We start from the raw sequence: 18780 nt of genomic DNA, 5'->3' as shown, positions 1-18780 counted from the left end.
TACACCTGTGCAATAATCATGCTGATCTAATCAGCATCTTGATATGCCACACCTGTGAGGTGTATGGATTATCTCGGCAAAGGAGAAGTGCTCACTTACACAGATTTATGAACAATATTTGAAAGAAATAGGTCTTTTGTGTCATAGATTTTTGAGTTCAAACCAAAAGTGTTGCGTTTATAATTTTCTTCAGTTTATATATATATATATATACACACACACACACACACACACACACACACACACACTGTTCCAAATTATTATATAATTATTATATATATATACACACACACACACACTGTTCCAAATTATTATGAAAATTCTATTTAAGTGTCACAAAGATTAAATATTTAGTTTTTCAGTTTAAATCATGGGTGGCATTGTGTCTTAGGGCTCTTTTGATCACTGAAAACAATCCCGGACACCTGTGATAATTAGATGCCAGGTGAGCCCAATTTGAGGAAAAACTACTAAAGGAGGGTGTTCCACATTATTAAGCAGAGCACCATTTTCATGCAATATGGGAAAGAAATAGGATCTCTCTGCTGCTGAAAAGAGTGAAATAGTTCAATGCCTTGGACAAGGTATTGTGGCTGATTCAGAGCACAGACGGGTCCGTGCAGATAAAGGCACATTGAGGAAGATTTCTGCCAGATCCATGCATCGGATCAAGAGAGCAGCTGCTAAAATACCATTACATAGCAACAAACAGATATTTGAAGCTGCTGGTGCCTCTGGAGTCCCACGGACATCAAGGTGTAGAGTCCTCCAGAGTCTTGCAACTGTGCATAAACCTTCTATTTGGCCACCACTAACCAATGCTCACAAGCAGAAACGGCTGCATTGGGCAAAAAAATACATGAAGACTAATTTTCAAACAGTCCTGTTCACTGATGAGTGCCGTGCAACCCTGGATGGTCCAGATGGATGGAGTAGTGGATGGTTGGTGGACGGCCACCCTGTACCAACAAGGCTTCGACGTCAGCAAGGCTGTGGTGGAGTCATGTTTTGGGCTGGAATCATGGGAAGAGAGCTGGTCGGACCCTTTAGGGTCCCCGAAGGTGGTGTAAAGATGACCTGTCAAAGTATGTGGAGTTTCTGACTGATCACTTTCTTCCCTGGTACAGAAGGAAGAACTATGCTTTCCGTAATAAAATCATCTTCATGCATGACAATGCACCATCTCATGCTGAAAAGAATACCTCTGCATCAATGGCTGCTATGGGGATAAAAGGAGAGAAAGTCATGGTGTGGCCTCAATCCTATTGAGAACCTTTGGAGCATCCTCAAGCAAAAGATCTATGAGGGTGGGAGGCAGTTTACATCCAAACAGCTGCTCTGAGAGGCTATTCTGACATCTTGCAAACAAATTCAAGCAGCAACTGTCCAAAAACTCACAAGTTCAATGGATGCAAGACTTGTGAAGCTGCTATCAAATAAGGGGTCCTATGTTAAAATGTGACGTGACCCGTTAAAATGTTTAAAAAGTTAAAATGCAGTTATAAGTTTGATTGAAATAGCTTTTGATTTCAGTAAATATGCTGCAAACACAACAAATTACAATTTTCAGTTCTTTACAAACTATAAAGTGTTTTGAAACTTACTGTGCGTAATAATTTGGAACAGTGCATTGGGTAAATTATTATGTTTAAAAAAATACTGTTATCATTAGGAGGTTTGTTCAATAAAATTTGAATTGTACTCTTAATAGTTTATAGCATGAGAATTATGCTGACTGTTATTCACATCAATTATTTAGGTAAATTAGAAAATAATCATTTGCATAATAATTTGGAACAGGGTGTATATCTATTCACTCCTTGCTAACTTTATTACTATATTTTTTAATTGAGAAAAAAAAAGCTTGTTCTTCTGTAACAAAACTACGTTAATCCCCCCCTCTCCCCCTTATAGCTTTCGGATTCCTCGAGAGTAAATACTGAAAAGTTCTTTCCTAGTAAGTAGAAAGTTGTTAAATTTGACACTTGCCGTGAGTCAGTCTTTCTCGCTCTCTCTTTTTTTCTATTCTAGATTTGCTTACAGGAATGAACAAAACGTAATTCTTTTCTGTGAACTATTATTCCATGAAATTAGATTTTACACACAAAGTACTTATCATTTACAAAAACAAAACCACCAGGGTTTTTCCAGAGGAAAAAGACAGCATTTTCATGATCTTTTATGTTCAAAACGGTTACACCTACTTTTGAAATTGCACCTAAATGGAAAGGAACAGCTTAGGTTACTCAGCTTCTTTTTTTAAGGAAAGAAGAAAAAAAGAGGCAAGATGAAAACAGGCAACAAAAAATGTTTTAAAAAAGCTATATTATAAAAAATGCTAAATATGTGGTAAAATTATATTTTTAGCAAGCTATGATGCACATAGAACTGTAAAGCTGCTGCTGATCGGCAGTGCTGATAAATGATTCTAATCAGACAGTAAGTTTGTAAGTCAGAACCTGAAACTAAAAATAAAAAGTCAGTCTAAAGGGAAATTCCATACTTCATATTTCCAATAGTTATTGATTAAATTACCATGAAAAGGAAGTCCTAAAAAAGCAAACCAATGCAATTGGAATATATTTTGTTTCCAAAACCATTAATAATAAAGATTAAAGTAAGTGATGAGTTTTTTTTCTTTGCAGTCTCGCTGTGCCCACACAGAATAAAGTAATGACTTAAAGACTCATAATAAGTAAATATATGGTAATTTTAAGGCAGCTCAACTCCCTAAAATGCATAAGGAGAATGTTATTCTTAAACAGATAAGTAATAACATCAGTTATACATATATTAGAATATAAAAAGCAGCTAAATAAGCCTTTCAAGTTTCATATAAATGCCCTACTGTTCATACATAAATATATATAATTTCCAGCCAGGGTGGGCGCTAGAAAGGAACAAAAGGTTCCCCACATTTAATTAGATTACCCCCCACCCCCCACCCCGCCCGGTTATTGGTGTGTGCTGGTGGGGACACTATGGTGTGCCCCCACTTTTTATTATTTAATAGCCCACCCGGTGGCTACGGGTATAGGCATGGGAGGTAGCCACGCTCCACCCTCCATTATTTAATTTTTAGCCCCATCCCAATGTCCATGGTAAGGTATTGTAGACATGGGCACCCATGAGCCACATCCCGCAGTGTTTTAAAAAAAAATAAAAATATATATATATATATATATATATATATATATATATATATATATATTTAGCAATAGCTTCCCAGTATATTGTATTTACATTTTGTTTCATTATTGTGAGGAGCTAATGGCTGCCTACTGTTTCTTAGACATACATCCACCTGCCAGATATGCAAAAGGCGATAGCGCAAACTTAGACAGTATTTACCTTTTCAAAATATATATTCACAGATCGGTCTTTTTTGTAGTAAAAACAATTATGTATATACCCTGTGTAATATATTTATAAACAACAAGGTAAAATCATGAATAAAATTGGAACACAATTTACAGAGCCATTTTAAAGATTGGCTCTGAACTATAGATGCACTTCATTCACTCATAGGTCTAGGTCAATATAGTGATTGACGCGATTGTATACTGAGGTCTTTTTAGCTGCACTGGGTTATATTTTGAGATTGTAGAGCCTTTTATCCATTTTTGCATTCAATACATCCACCTACGGCATGGAAGGTGGGGCATAAGGTAGGTGTTAAACCTCCCTTACGCTAATATGCAGGTCATATTAACCACGTAGGCTTAACTAACGGGGTTGCACATTTATTGGCAGTTTTATATTGAGCAGCTGACCAATTTATCGAGCTTGGCTGATTTAATTTCAGTTGGCATTAAATCCAGCAAAATTAGCCAAAAAAAAATATCTTATATTAATTGATCGTTTTCAGCTCTTATGATTAAATTGAGTCCCAAGTTCCTTTGGCAATAATGTCATTGTATCCATGTGAAGCAAAAAGCTAGATCAAACTGCTCGTCCCAGAGGAATAGGCAGACTATTGTCAATAAATCTCAACGATGGCAGAGGATGTTTAGCTATGGAATCAGCAGAGTGTTGGCGACTTTTACGTACCGTGCGCCTCAGAATTTAAGACTGCAACAAAAGGGGACATGTTAGACATGCAGTTGTATTATATTGAAGAATACCCTATTTCTCTACTGATTACACGAGCTGCAAAATATTTTTTACTCCCAATAAATAAGGGGAATAACAGTCAATATATTTTTAAGATTTTGTTAACATGCTAATTCGTGTTGCGACATTGAGAAATTGTTAACATTTTGCACTGAAATGTTATCTTTGTGGATCAGCAGAAAGCTCAAAAAATTGTTATTCTAAAATATACCTTCATATTTTGATGCTATGTGACTTTTACCAAGTTTATATAACTCTCAATATATAGGATTTTCCATCTTTTGCTACTGTATTAGTTGAACCCACACATCTTATTCCTATCTGGCAACATCACTTACTGATCCAGTGTCTTGTAGTAAATGTCCAAGTCTTTGTTTGCTAGCTCTGTTGTTCTCATATCAATCATTGTTGCACAGTATTTCTCCTCTGCATCTCTGAATTGAGGCTCCCGCAGTTCCTTCTTAAAACGCATAATTTCATCCTCAAATCCTTTCTGTCTTCCAAGGGCCAAGTTGTGATTTGCCTTCAGAGTCTCTATATTGTTTTCCAACTCCCGATGTTCACTGAAACCCACAAACAAAAATTAGAAGTTGGTGTGAGGCTAAGCATGTTATTGGTTAATGGAGAATGCTATTTAACCCCTTAGGGAACGGCCTGTTTTTGCGATGTTGTACGTTAAGGACCAGTGCTCTTTTAACACTTTTGTGGTGTTTGAGTTTAGCTGTAATTTTCCTCTCTCTCATTTACTGTTCCCATACAAGTTATATATTGTATTTTTCAGGACAAAAAGGGGATTTCTTTACATACCATTATTTGTATCATGTCATCTAATTTACTTTAAAAAAAAATTAAATATGGTGAAAAAAAAACAAAAAAAACAAAACATGTTTTTTGACTTTTGCTTGAAAAATCTTTTACTTACCTACGGAGCTAATGAAAAAAAAACTGCTAAATAGATTAAAAATGTTGTCCTGAGTTTAAAAACACCCAGTGTTTACGTGCTTTTTATTTTGCAAGTTATAGGGCTATAAGTACAAATAGGAAATTGCTGTTTCAAAATATATATTTTTAAAACTTATCAATCGTGACATTGTAACACTATTATCATTAGCGTTCATATTTGTTTGTGTGTGTGTGTGAGAAAAAAGTAAAAAACTAAATTGAACACTAATTTTGGCCAGTGTTTGTGACTAAGTGGCTACTAAAAAAGACTGGACATACCCCATTTGCAATACCTTGGGTTGTCTTCTTTTGCAAATGGTATGCCATAATGGGGGCAATTCTCATTCCACACACTCTCAAAAGCAACGTAACCAACCTGTCAATTTTCAATGTAAAAATATATGACCCTTATATTTGACCCTGTAACTTTCAAAAACGCTATAAAACCTGTACATGGGGGGGTACTGTTATACTCGGGAGACTTTGCTGAACACAAATATTAGTGTTTCAAAACAGTTAAATGTTTCACAACAATTATATCATCAGTAAAAGTGCGGTTTGTGTGTGAAAAGTTCAAACAAAGTCACTTTCACTGACAATATCATCGCTGTGATATGTTTTACGGTTTTGAATCACTAATATTTGTGTTCAGCGAAGTCTCCCGAGTAAATCAGTACCCCCATGTACAGGTTTTAGGGTGTCATAGAAAGTTACAGGGTAAAATACAGGGCTAGCAAATTAAGTTCTCTGGACTTTCGGCCTGGGTTGTAAAGCAGGTCCCTCAAATTGCAATCAATAAAATTATTTAATTATGTAAAAATATTACATAAATACGCACGTAGAATTTAAATATATATGCATATTTATATATTTGAAGTCTACGTGTATATTTATATAATTATTTATGTAATTTGTATATAGACAAATGTATATTTATTTTTATTAGATATATATATATATATATATATATATATATATATATGATATAATTTTTTTTAATTTTTATTATTTTTAAATACCGTATATACTCGAGTATAAGCCGACCCGAATATAAGCCGAGGCCCCTAATTTTTCCCCAAAAAACTGGGAAAACTTATTGACTCGAGTATAAGACTAGGGTGGGAAATGCAGCAGCTACTGGTAAATTTCTAAATAAAATTAGATCCTAAAAAAAATATATTAATTGAATATTTATTTACAGTGTGTGTATAATGAATGCAGTGTGTGCGTATGAGTGCAGCGTGTGTGTGTATGAGTGCAGCGTGTGTGTGTATGAGTGCAGCGTGTGTGTATGAGTGCAGCGTGTGTGTATGAGTGCAGCGTGTGTGTATGAGTGCAGTGTGTGTGTATGAGTGCAGCGTGTGTATGAGTGCAGCGTGTGTATGAGTGCAGCGTGTGTATGAGTGCAGCGTGTGTATGAGTGCAGCGTGCGTGTGTGTGTGTGAATGCAGTGTGTGTGAGTGCAGTGTGTGTGTATGAGTGCAGAGTGTGTATGAATGCAGTGTGTGTATGAATGCAGTGTGTGTATGAATGCAGTGTGTGCAGGGCCGGTGCAAGGATATTTGCCCCCCCCATATGTCCTGACCTCCCCTCCTCCTCCCTCAGTGGTCCTTACCTCCCCACCCCCGTGTTCCTTCACCCCCCTCCCCCAGTGGTCCTGACTCACCCCTCCCCTAGTGGTCCTTACTTCCCCCTCCCCTCCCCTAGTGGTCCTTACTTCCCCCTCCCCTTCCCTAGTGGTCCTTATCCCCCCCTCCCTCCCCTAGTGGTCCTTATCCCCCCCCCCCTCCCTCCCATAGTGGTCCTTATCCCCCTCCCTCCCATAGTGGTCCTTATCCCCCCCCTCCCTTCCTCCCATAGTGGTCCTTATCCCCCCCTCCCTCCCATAGTGTTCCTTTTCTCCCCCCCTCCCTCCCATAGTGGTCCTTATCCCACCCCCCTCCCTCCGATAGTGGTCCTTATCCCCCCCTCCCTTCCATAGTGGTATAGTGGTCCTTATCCCCCCCCTCCCTCCCATAGTGGTCCTTATCCCACCCCCTCCCTCCCATAGTGGTCCTTATACCCCCCCCTCCCACAGTGGTCCTTATACCCCCTTTTTTTTTTATTTATTTTTTTATTATTATTATTTTTTTTTTATTATTATTTCTTATTTTATTTTTTTTTCGTCCCCCCTCCCTGCTTGATACATGGCAGGGAGGGGGGCTCTCCTTCCCTGGTGGTCCAGTGGCAGTTCAGTGGGGGGGAGAGAGGGGCTGGCAGAGCTGTACTTACCTGTTCTGCAGCTCCTGTCAGCTCCCTCCTCCTCTGCGCCGTCCGTGCAGCTCCCTCTGTCAGCTCCCAGTGTAAGTCTCGCGAGAGCCGCGGCTCTCGCGAGACTTACACTGGGAGCTGACCGAGGTGCTGAACGGACGGCGCGGAGGAGGAGAGAGCTGACAGGAGCTGCAGAACAGGTAAGTACAGCTCTGCCAGCCCCCCTCTCCCCCGGTCTGTATTATGGCAATGCAAATTGCCATAATACAGACCTTGACTCGAGTATAAGCCGAGTTGGGGTTTTTCAGCCCAAAAAATGGGCTGAAAAACTCGGCTTATACTCGAGTATATACGGTAATTATTTTTAAATGTTTTAATTTAATTTACTTATTTGTATTTTATAATATATATATATATATACACTATATATATATATATAGTTATAATATATATTATATATACGTGTGTAATTTAATAAGTGCATTTTTATATTAATATATGTATAAATATAAAAAAACACTTAGTTTGACACACACACACACACACACACACATATATATATATATATAGACATATTATATAGATATAATATATGTCTATATATATACACACACACATATATATATATATATATATATATATATATATAATGATATATATTTTTATTAACATTAACAGTTTTTTTTATTATTTTTATTTTACACTTGCAGGGAGACTGCCTGTCAGCACAGGCAGTCCCCTGCAGGCAGACACTAGGACACCTATTGTGACCATGTGACCGCTTTGTTGAGCGATCACATGGCCCCCGGGGTCCTAATTCGCCACGGGGAGACTGCCTGGGCTACAGGCAGTCTTCCCACACCGGGAGCACCGCAGATCCATCTTACATCTTACCGTTGTGACAGTTCAGGACCGTCAGCGGTCCTCAACGTTAAAGTACCGATGACGGTCCTGAACCGTCTGCGGTCGCGAAGGAGTCAATTGTGCAAGTTATGATCAAAACAAAACGTAAGCAAAACCTGGAATTTGCGCTATATGTCTGTTCAACCATAATTCAACTCTTACATATTAAGTACACATATATCATTTTGTTCAGGAGAAACAGAGCAAATATTTATATTTGAAACATAATTTAATATGAATACAATTTGAAAAAACTTTGAGAAATTAAGAAATTTTGTTATTTTTCAAGTTCTGCATGGCATTTAACTGTTAATTTCAATTACTGCAATAAATCACATATATTTGTATTCAGCGATATCTCACAAGTACAAAAGTACCCACTATGTACAGGTTTTAGTGTTTCGGAGAATTACAGGGTCAAATATAGGGCTTTCGCCTTTTTTATTTTTGCACATTAAATTTGCTAGGTTGGTTTGCTGGGCCTTTGCTGCCTTTGGGACTGTATGGCTGTCCAGCATGGCATACCATTTGTAAAAGTAGACAACCCAGGGCATTTAAGTCTTTTGTAGTAGCCACAAACCCTGACCGAAGTTAACGTTCATCTTAGTTTTTTGCACTTTCATTGATTATATCATCGTCATTATACATTTTACTGCTCTAAAACACTAATATTTGTGTTCAGCGAGGTATCATGAGTAAAACAGTACTCTGCATGTACAGGTTTTATGGAGTTTCAGAAAGTTACAAGGTCAAATATAGGGCTTGCCTGTTTAATTTTTTACAAATTCAAATTTTCCAGATTAGTTATGCTGCCTTTGAAACTGTATGCCCAGGAATGAAATGTGCCACCATCATTGCATACCATTTGCCAAAGTAGACCACCTAGTTTTTTTTTTTTTTAGTAGTCCCTGACCAAAATTAGCGTTCATATTAGTTTTTTTTTTTGCATTTTTCACAAAACAAATGCCCTTTCACGGATATCATTGTCAATGTCATTTTAAAATGTACTGCTCTAAAACACTCATATTTGTGTTCGATGCCTCACACGTAAAACAGTACCCCCCTTGTACAGGTTTTATGGGGTTTTGGAAGGTTACAGGGACAAATATAGGGCTTTCCCATTTGCCAGATTGGTTAGGTGGCCTATGTTGCCTTTGAGACCATATGGCAGCCAAGGAATGAGAATTACCCCCATCCTGGCACATCATTTACAAAAGTAGACAACCAAGGGTATTAAGAATGGGGTATGTCCAGTCTTTTTTTAGTAGCCACTGAGTCAGAAACACTGGCCAAAGTTAGTGTTGATAATTTTTTTTTCTTTTGCATTTTTCACAAAACAAAATCCTGCACTTTCACTGATGATATCATTGTCAATATAGGTTTTACTGCTCTAACACTCATATTTCTCACTGGTAAAACAGTACCCCCCATGTACTGGTTGACAGCCACTAGAGGCAGTCTTAGCCCTGCAAGGTAATCTTTGCAGTTTCTCTAAAAGTGGGACATTGCACCTCAGTGAGCTGATGTGGCCTGGGTGACTATGGTGTCCCTTGAACTGCAAGCATTCATTAAAGGTTACTCCACTGCTTTTTGAAATGGTCATGGTAGTAGGAGTAAAGACGTGCAGTGTTTCAGTTATTTGCACTAGTTTGCCAATGGCTAGTCCCACCCCTGTGATGTAATATAAATTTTTTGCATATATTACGTCTGTCATCAGCGTGTACTGCACAGTGGCGACAGGCATTCATTGCTTCTCCGTTGGAGGCAGAGCCTGCAAGGGGAAGCTTGTGTGTCCCCTCCTTAATTCAAGCCCTCACTTTGTTATGTAACAACATTTTAATTTACTTAGTCAATTTTCAAGTCAATTACAAGTCAATTTTCAATAAACAAAATCTGTCTTTTACATCTACGAATAAGCTGAATGTAATTTTCAAAGTATTGTGGCTTTTCAACAAAGTAGTGTTCTGTTGAATATATCGAACGAAGGTGTGAATTTGTGACAGAAGTAGGTCACAGTGTGCTTACTTTTTCATCTGCATGACTTTCATCTGTCCCATTTCTTTTACAAGTTTTCCTATATCCTGTTCCACTTGTTTAAGTTCTTCCACTCGTTTCCTCAAAGTTAAATTGTCCTGAAGACATCGCTCCTGTATCTGGGGGAAATAATTAAAGCAAAGGAAAAATAAAGGCTTTGCTTGTTACATTTTGCATACAATACTACAATTTCTCTTTTCTATTTTTTTGTTGATGCCCTTAATATGAAACTGGAGTAATTCTGAATGGCTCCTGCCATATATTTTTCTTGATTACTTAAAAAACTGAAACTCAGTTCGACAGCTGATCCTGTGTTAAATTCTAAATAACTTCCCCGTATTAGAATTCAACACAGGATCAGCTGTCGAACTGAGTTTGTTATATATAAACTGTCTTGTCCGTGTGGGCTTAAATATGTAGGCAAGACAGAAACTGCTCTTTACGAAAGAATAAGGGGTCATAGGTCGTGCATTCGGCTGGTCTATAGAGACAAAAAGTCGGATAAACCAGTGGCAAGTCACTTTTTGCAAAAAGGCCACCCCTTGACATCATTGAAATGTGTGGCGATAGACCATCTTCCACTATCAAGAAGAGGTGGCAACAGGCAAGAACAACTATTGCAGAAAGAAAGAGACATGGTGGATCAAAAAATTAGGAACTCTTGCTCCTAATGGACTCAACGAGAAATTATCTTATATTTCTTTTTTGTGATAGATAAGTCAGAAATAGTATGATTTTGTATCAGTTTTATTATTTAGCTTATGTGCCAGGTCCTTTTTCAATAATTGTAATTTTTTTTTAATTTTTTATATTAAGTATTTTTGAGTTTAGGATATATTTACACATTTTTTCTCATTATAGACTACAAATACAGATGCTTATTACCACTCTTTATTGTCTGTACAACATATGAGGGTATATTGTACCCTCTTCTCCCCCCCCCCCCCTTTTTTTTGCTATATCCATTATGCTGGCCCACACGAATATATGTTATATTCATATTTATACTCACATTTTTTATACTAGTTTTGAGAGCTGTTGCCCGTATTTTATTTTTTTCAGGCCATAGACACTATAATGCACTTTTAAAAGCACAGGCACTTTATTATAATTTTTTATTAATTAACGGTTTGTCACATTTATTATTGCAGTGGGTTTAAGCACAGATTGAGAAGTTAGAAAGATGCAATAAATATAAAAGATTATTTTTTTAGGATAGTACATCAATATGAATCATTTAAGAATTTTGCACTTCATATTAGGACCCACTTAGGTTCATGAATTTTTTTGTGCCATATTTTGGATACAATATAGAGTTTACTGTGGACGGACTAGTCCAATAACTTCGCACACATCAATTGTGAAATTGTTGTTAGCTTTAGGCTTTGTGATTTTATTATGTAAAAGTGATTAGAGGGAGTAAAATGGTACAATGTATCTATTTTGTTTCACCTATTTTTGTTGTTATGTATTTAGCAGGGATAACCGGCAACATTCTGCATCCGTTCAGGAAACAGACACTAGACCAGGGCCATGTGTTCAATACGCATGCGCTAGAATCTCCTTGGTTACGAGGAACGACGGCGCTTGGGGAGCGAGCCGACAAGTGAAAGTTAGGCGCTTTGCGCCATAATCACTATGGCAACCAGCCCACGTACGGAGATAGCAAGCGTGATTAAAGAGACGTTGACTTCTGGTGGTGTCTGCCCGTGTGTTCGGAAATTGGGATGGCCGGCCCCTATACACAGCTGATCTGTAAGTCTATTTTGATTGTTGGTCTTATTTAACCCCTTCAGGACGGACTCAATAGTACACGTTCTGATCAAAACAAAATGTAAACAAAAACTGGAATTTGCGCTATATGTCTGTTCAACCGTAATTCACCTCTTTCATATTAAATGCACCCACACTTATTATATATCATTTTGTTCAGAAGAAACAGGGCTTTCATTTCATATCAAATATTTATATATGAAACATAATATATTATGAATAAAATAAATAAAACTGAGAAATTAAAAAAAAAAAAAATTGTAGTTCCGCCTCACATTTTAGCTGTAAATGTCATAATACTGTTAGGTTTTACTGCAAAAAAAATGCACATATTTGTAATCAGCGATGTCTCACGAGTACAACAGTACCCCCCATTAACAGGTTTTATGGTGTTTTGGAAAGTTACAGGGTCAAATATAGAACGTTCCATTTTCAAATTGAAATTTGCCAGATTAGTAATGTTACCTTTGAGACGGTGTGGTAGCCCAGGAATGAAAATTACCCCCATAATGGCATACCATTTGAAAAAGTAGATAACCCAAGGTATTGAACGTGGGGTATGTTTAGTCATTTTTAGTAGCCACTTAGTCACAAACACTGGCCAAAGTTAGCGTTCATATTTGTTTTTGTGTGAAAAAAGCAAACAACGAATATTTGGCCAGTGTTTGTGACTAAGTGGCTACTAAAAATGACTAAACATACCCCACGTTCAATACCTTGGGTTATCTACTTTTTCAAATGGTATGCCATCATGGGGGTAATTCTTATTCCTGGGCTACCATACGGTCTCAAAGGCAACATAACTAATCTGGCAAATTTCAATGTCAAAAAAATGAAATGCAAGCCTTATATGTGACTCTCTAACTTTCCAAAACACCATAAAACATGTACATAGGGGGTACTGTGATTCTCGGGAGACTTCACTAAATACAAATATTAGTGTTTTAAAACAGTAAAACACATTACAACAATAATATAGTCCATAAAAGTGCCGTTTGTAAAAAATGCAAAAAACTTCACTTTTACTTAAAATATCATCGTTGTAATACAATTTATCAGTTTTTTTTTTTTTTTTTAATTCTTTATTTTTGATGTGCACAAAAAATAAACACGCATCCTCATTACGCCACAACAGCGGTAACAGGGTATATATCACATCATTATTACAGCATTGCGGGTTGTGACATTTATTAGTCAGGCACATTTTAGTTTTTATTAGGGCTAATACTATGAGGTATCTTGTCAGTTGAAATAAAATAAAATATACAAGACTGCTTTTTGTAACTGGTAACATCGTGCTGTAGTGACTATCTTGTCGTTTATGTGGCTACGCAGGTTCAGATATATCTGAGTGTTTTGCCATAGTGTAAGTAGAGTTAGATTATACATGCGCTTAAAACATTCGTTCTAACAGTTATGTCGATGAGTTGTCTTGTTTGAGAGTAAAATTATGTGTGATGCACGAGATCAAGCTATGTAGTGGCTCTTGCTGTCATGTGTAGTACTTGCGGGCTCTCTGTGCATCACAGAGGTCTGTTGTTTGCGCCGGTAACTGTTGGGCCGATGTTGTGTGGCTGAGTAGCTAAACAGTGCGCCTATGTGGTGTGTGTCACCCCATTGTGTATACGCCATGACGCTGAGGGTTAGGAAGCGGGTGAGTGCGGCCTGCGATTGTGTCTTTTCCTTTCCTCTCTATCTGGGGGATATATTACTGGTTATACGAGTACGGTCAATCCTGTTACGAGTAGCCTAGGTGCCCTATTGGTGTGGCCTTCGGTTGTCCAGTCCCCTGGTTGTTTGCTGAGAGGTGTGGTGTGTGTAGCCTATTTTACGTGCCATAGAGAGCAGTTTAAACAATCTAAACAATTTAAACAATATCAACGGTAAAATTATTATAGCAAAGCCTGTCGTGGCCCAGTGCTAAAGTCTATGCGTTTAACATGACAGTGCAGCCGGTAGTCTCCGTAAGGTGGAGCTTAGCCAGACCTCGGATTCAGCTCGGTTATGTCCAGCCCAAGGAGCCCCTTGGCTGGAGATACGAGGAAAAACAAAAGACAAAAAACGATAATCAGAAGGCAAAAAAGAACAAAGGATAAGGGTCACATTGTGGATGTGTGTCCACTTCGAGGGTGTGTAGCCAACATGGGAATATGCATGTGGGAATGTGATTCAAGTCACCTTCCGTGAAATGGGTATGTCGTGGGTTCGGCCTGCGACAGGCGGCCCTTTGGAGAATTAGGCTCTGGCAGTGTCCTGTGTGCCCTGGGCGGGCTGTCTGGGTGTAAACTCCGCCGTGGCACCCGGGTTCCATCCGTGTGTTGGGTGATGTGCTGGTTTCGGGGCGTCTGTGTTGAGGGAGTGATGGGGAATTCCTAGACGCTGCAGGATCATCGTGGCCTCTCGGAGGTCCCGTATGGTATGCGTTGTATTTCCTTGCAGGATTGAGAGGGTGCGAGCCGGGCGCCATCGATAGGTGATTTTATTCTGCTGTAAGAGGGTGGTGATCGGGCGCATTTCCCGGCGCCATGCCAGGGTGTTGCCGCTCAGGTCCGCGTAGAAAGTCAGTGTCATGCCTTCGAAGGCGAATGGTGAGTTGCCGCGCAGCGCGGTTAAAAAGGCTGCTTTATCCTTTCCCCGGACAAATTGTATTATCATGTCCCTGGTTGCTGAAGCCGGTGCCTTGGCTGATTTGGGCACTCGGAAAATGCTTTCTGTGTCCATTGCTCTGGACTGTTTGGGCGTGAGTAGGGCCGACAGCAACCTCCTCACCACGTGTGGGAGCTCTTCGTCGGGCACATTGTCAGGGACCCCTCTAACCTTTACATTGTTCTGGCGGCGGGAATCTTCGAGGGTGGCAAAACGGCACTCATAAGAGCAGGTTAAAGTTTGCAGATCTCTAACCTCTTGTTGGAGGGTTGTGAGCTGCTGCTTGCAGGTGAGTGAGTTTGTTTCCAGCGCCCCTATTCGGCCTGTCAGGCCTTTGAGGTCTTGTCGGATAGTTGCCATGTCGGCCTGTAAATTCTTTTGCAGCTCCGCTAGAAGTTCTTTTAATAGGGTGGCCGTCACTGGAGCCGTGTCCTGCACTTTGGCTGGGGTCTGTGGTGGAAGTGGCGCCGCAGCTGGTATGTATCCCTCCTCCGTTCCATAGGAGAAATCATCAGAGAGGTCCGAGCAGTCCCCAGTTATGGACGCCATTTTGAGCCCTTGTGCTCCTTGGGCCTGCCGCCATAAATCTCCGATGTTCATGCCCATTCGGGGCATGTCTTGCCTCGGTTTCTTTGTCTTTTTCCCCATCGGGCTTTAGGGCTCCTGAGGTAACTGCTGGGTACGGTAATTCCGGTCTGGGTGTCTATATTTGCTATGCTTGTCGGTCTTTTGGTCGGGAGCTCCATACACATGCGACTGTTCGGTTTGGCTGTCAGACCACGCCCCCCAATTTACCAGTTTTAAACACTAATATTTGAGTTCAGCAAAGTCTCCCGAGTAAAACAGGGTATTGGAGAGTTACAAGGTCAAATATAGTGCTTGCAAATTAAATTCTCTGCACTTTCTCCCGTGTTGTCAGGCATGTCAATCAAATTTATCCAATGACATAATTATGTAAAAAAATTACTTAAATATACACGTAGAATTTTAATATATATGCATTTATAGGTATTTAAATTCTACGTGTATACTAATGTAATCTTTTATGTAATTATATGTATTGATCTATATATATATTTGCGGTTATTTGTATTTTATATATAGATAGATATATATAGAATGTCATTCTAAGGGTATTTTGTTACATATATATATATATATATTAATAACAAAATACAGTTAGAATGAAATTACATATGAATATATAATTTATTTTACATTTTGTTTCAATATTTTATTTAATTATTATATTTATTTATTATTGTAATTATATGTATATATATATATATATATATAATATATGTGTATATATCTATTATATATATACATATTATATATATGTAACGTAATTCTAAGTGTATTTTAATACTAATATATATACTAATATTAATATTAAAATACATTACATATGACGTTACATATATATATAATATGTATATATATTTTATATATATATAATATATATATACATATATTATATATATATAAAAATACTTTTAATTTAATTTTACACTTGTCTAATATATTTTTTTACACTACCTACCAGCAGGGGGACTGTCTAATATTTTAGACAGTCCCCCTGCTAGCAGATCCACAGCCAGCTATAGGGGGCAATGTGATCACTCTTTGAGCCGTTACGGCGTTACGCCATTACGGCGTTAAGGGGTTAAGCACAGTTTTTGTATCATTTGTTTGTTGCTTGCTGTCCTGATGAAAGTTCCCAAGCTGAACTGAAACGTTGACGATTGGAATAAATAAGAAGTTTTTTTCTACAAATCCTGGGAGTGCTGATTATCTTTGGTTTTTATTCATCAGTGCAATCGAGCACCGGGTCATTTATTATGTGAGTAGGAGTGCATATATGTATATTTATTTTTTTAATGAGTAATACATTATTTAAAATAGGCCTATAAATGTGCTGCTTCTGGTGCACATTTATTTGAGATTTTATGTCGAGCAAAATCTGTTTCATCGGGTGCACCATCTGTTTCTTTCTTTTGCACAAAGGTATGTAAGTTTTGTCGGATGACCAATCTAGCGAATCAGCGGCACCCCTGCCTGGTGGCACTCTGCACTTCCTGAAAATAATTTCATAAGCCAGATGCTATTCGGGGAATCTTAAATTCGGCAATAGAGGCATCTGGGGTTAAACAGTTCGAGAAGAGTTTAGCCCTTTCAGGTAAGAAAGTGGCCGCGGGCCTTCTGAAATCATAATAACGTCATTTCAATTACGTTTTTATGGTGCCCGAAGTGTTACTTTAACCCCTTAAGGACACATGACATGTGTGACATGTCTTGATTCCCTTTTATTCCAGAAGTTTGGTCCTTAAGGGGTTAAAGGGACACTATCGTCACCAGAACAACTACAGCTTATTGAATTTGTTCTGGTGAGTAGAATCATTACCTTCAGGCTTTTTGCTGTAAACATTGTCTTTTCAGAGAAAATGCAGTGTTTACATTACAGCCTAGTGATAACTTCACTGGCCACTCCTTAGATGGCTGTTAGAGATCCTTCCTGGGTCATGGCTGCCTAAAATGCATCCAAACATTCAGTGTCTCCTCCCTCTGCATGCAGACACTAAACTTTCGTCATAGATATGCATTGGTTCAATTCATCTCTATGAGGAGATTCTGATTGGCCAGGACTGTGTTTGAATTGTGCTGGCTCTGCCCCTGATCTGCCTCTTTGTCAGTCTCAGCCAATTCTGATGTCAGCAGGCAGTGGGCAGGTCAAAAGGAAACAGGGACAAAGTAAAGAGCTCCAGACTTGAATACAAGTAAGATTTTACTTTATTTAGGGAGGCATTAGGGAGGCTAGATGTTGGTTTTAACCCTATAGGGTCAGGAATACATGTTTTCCTGACCCTATAGTGCTCCTTTAAATACATTCTAAAGGAATCTATGTATTACAAAGGTGTTTTTTTTTGCAAAATACACAGGGAAACACCATAATAAATTACAAGGATGATAAAATAACATTTAAACACACACTTTTGGCAGGAATTTAGACTTTTCTTCCTAGAAATATGATTTCAGAAGAAGTCATTACCTCTAAACTATCGTGATAGAGGAGTTAAAAAAAAAAACAAAAAAAAAAAACAAGATTTAAAAGTAATTTAAACGCCACAATAAATTAAAACCCTTAAGGAAATACAAGACAATAACGAATTGGTTATTAAGCATGCTGATAAGGGGGGGAAGGGGAAGTAGTTTTAATGTCAAAAGATAAATATAATACAGCAAGTAAGAAGGAATAAAGTGACAATTGTACATATCAATTATTGAGAAAGAATCCTATAAGTGAGATTAAGAAAACATTTGCATACATTTTTAGATAAAGGATTATTACAAGGAATTTTAACTAAGGAGTATAAGTATTTAGATAGTAACGATCCATAGATCCAGGTTTTTTTTTTTATCTCATTCCAAAGGTTCATAAAAACATTTTTAATCCACCGGGGCGACCTATGATAGCAGGTATAGACGCTATTTCAAGTTGCGTCTTAGAATACATCAATATTTACCTGCAATCATTAGTCGTTAAGACATTAGTATGGTCACCAGTGATATTAATACACTTAATAGTAACATACCTCATGAAGTGGGAAGTGAAGCAATGCAATATTTTTTTTTTTAAATAATATGGAGACTTTTTATCACAAATAAAAAATGTATTGGAAGAGAGATAGAATTCGGGTATGATAGATAATTTTATCTTTAAATAAATTAATGGTACCGGTTTGCTTGCACCTAAGAAGCCAATTTATGTATGGCTTTTTTGGGAAGAAGTGTAACAAATTAATTTTTTAACTTTTCACACAATAATCAATGGGGAATCAAATTATACTGTGGTATAAAGGAAGTCATATTTTTAGATTTAAATTAGACCAAAGTAAAGTGAAAACAAAGAAAACTATTTTGAACCGATGGACGCCAAAGGTTTTAGCGAAAACAAATAGCTGCTACTATATCCCATGGTTAGAGAATTCCCCAGAGGCCTATTTTTAAGCATTTATAGAAAATGTACCAATATATAAAAGTTTGAAATTCAAGCAAGAAAAAGGGGATATATAGAAGAAAATTTTTTATCGGTTGTCAAAGAAATAAGTAATAATGGTA

At 37.8% G+C, this 18780-nt stretch overlaps 1 protein-coding gene across 1 annotated transcript in view; it reads right to left on the bottom strand.

Moving 5' to 3' along the window:
- RAD50 (RAD50 double strand break repair protein) overlaps positions 1–18780 on the bottom strand; it is a 114496-nt gene that overhangs the window by 16542 nt on the left and 79174 nt on the right. Inside the window, exons 21-22 of the mRNA XM_063447420.1 lie at positions 10234–10361; positions 4452–4676 (exon numbers count right to left, since the gene is read on the bottom strand). Coding sequence (XP_063303490.1) covers positions 4452–4676; positions 10234–10361 — 353 coding nt within the window. The remainder of the gene's footprint in view (positions 1–4451; positions 4677–10233; positions 10362–18780) is intronic.

Source organism: Pelobates fuscus, chromosome 3 (assembly GCF_036172605.1).
Source record: "Pelobates fuscus isolate aPelFus1 chromosome 3, aPelFus1.pri, whole genome shotgun sequence".
In the NCBI taxonomy this organism is placed as follows: domain Eukaryota; kingdom Metazoa; phylum Chordata; class Amphibia; order Anura; family Pelobatidae; genus Pelobates; species Pelobates fuscus.
This window is presented reverse-complemented; position numbering and strand designations above follow the sequence as displayed.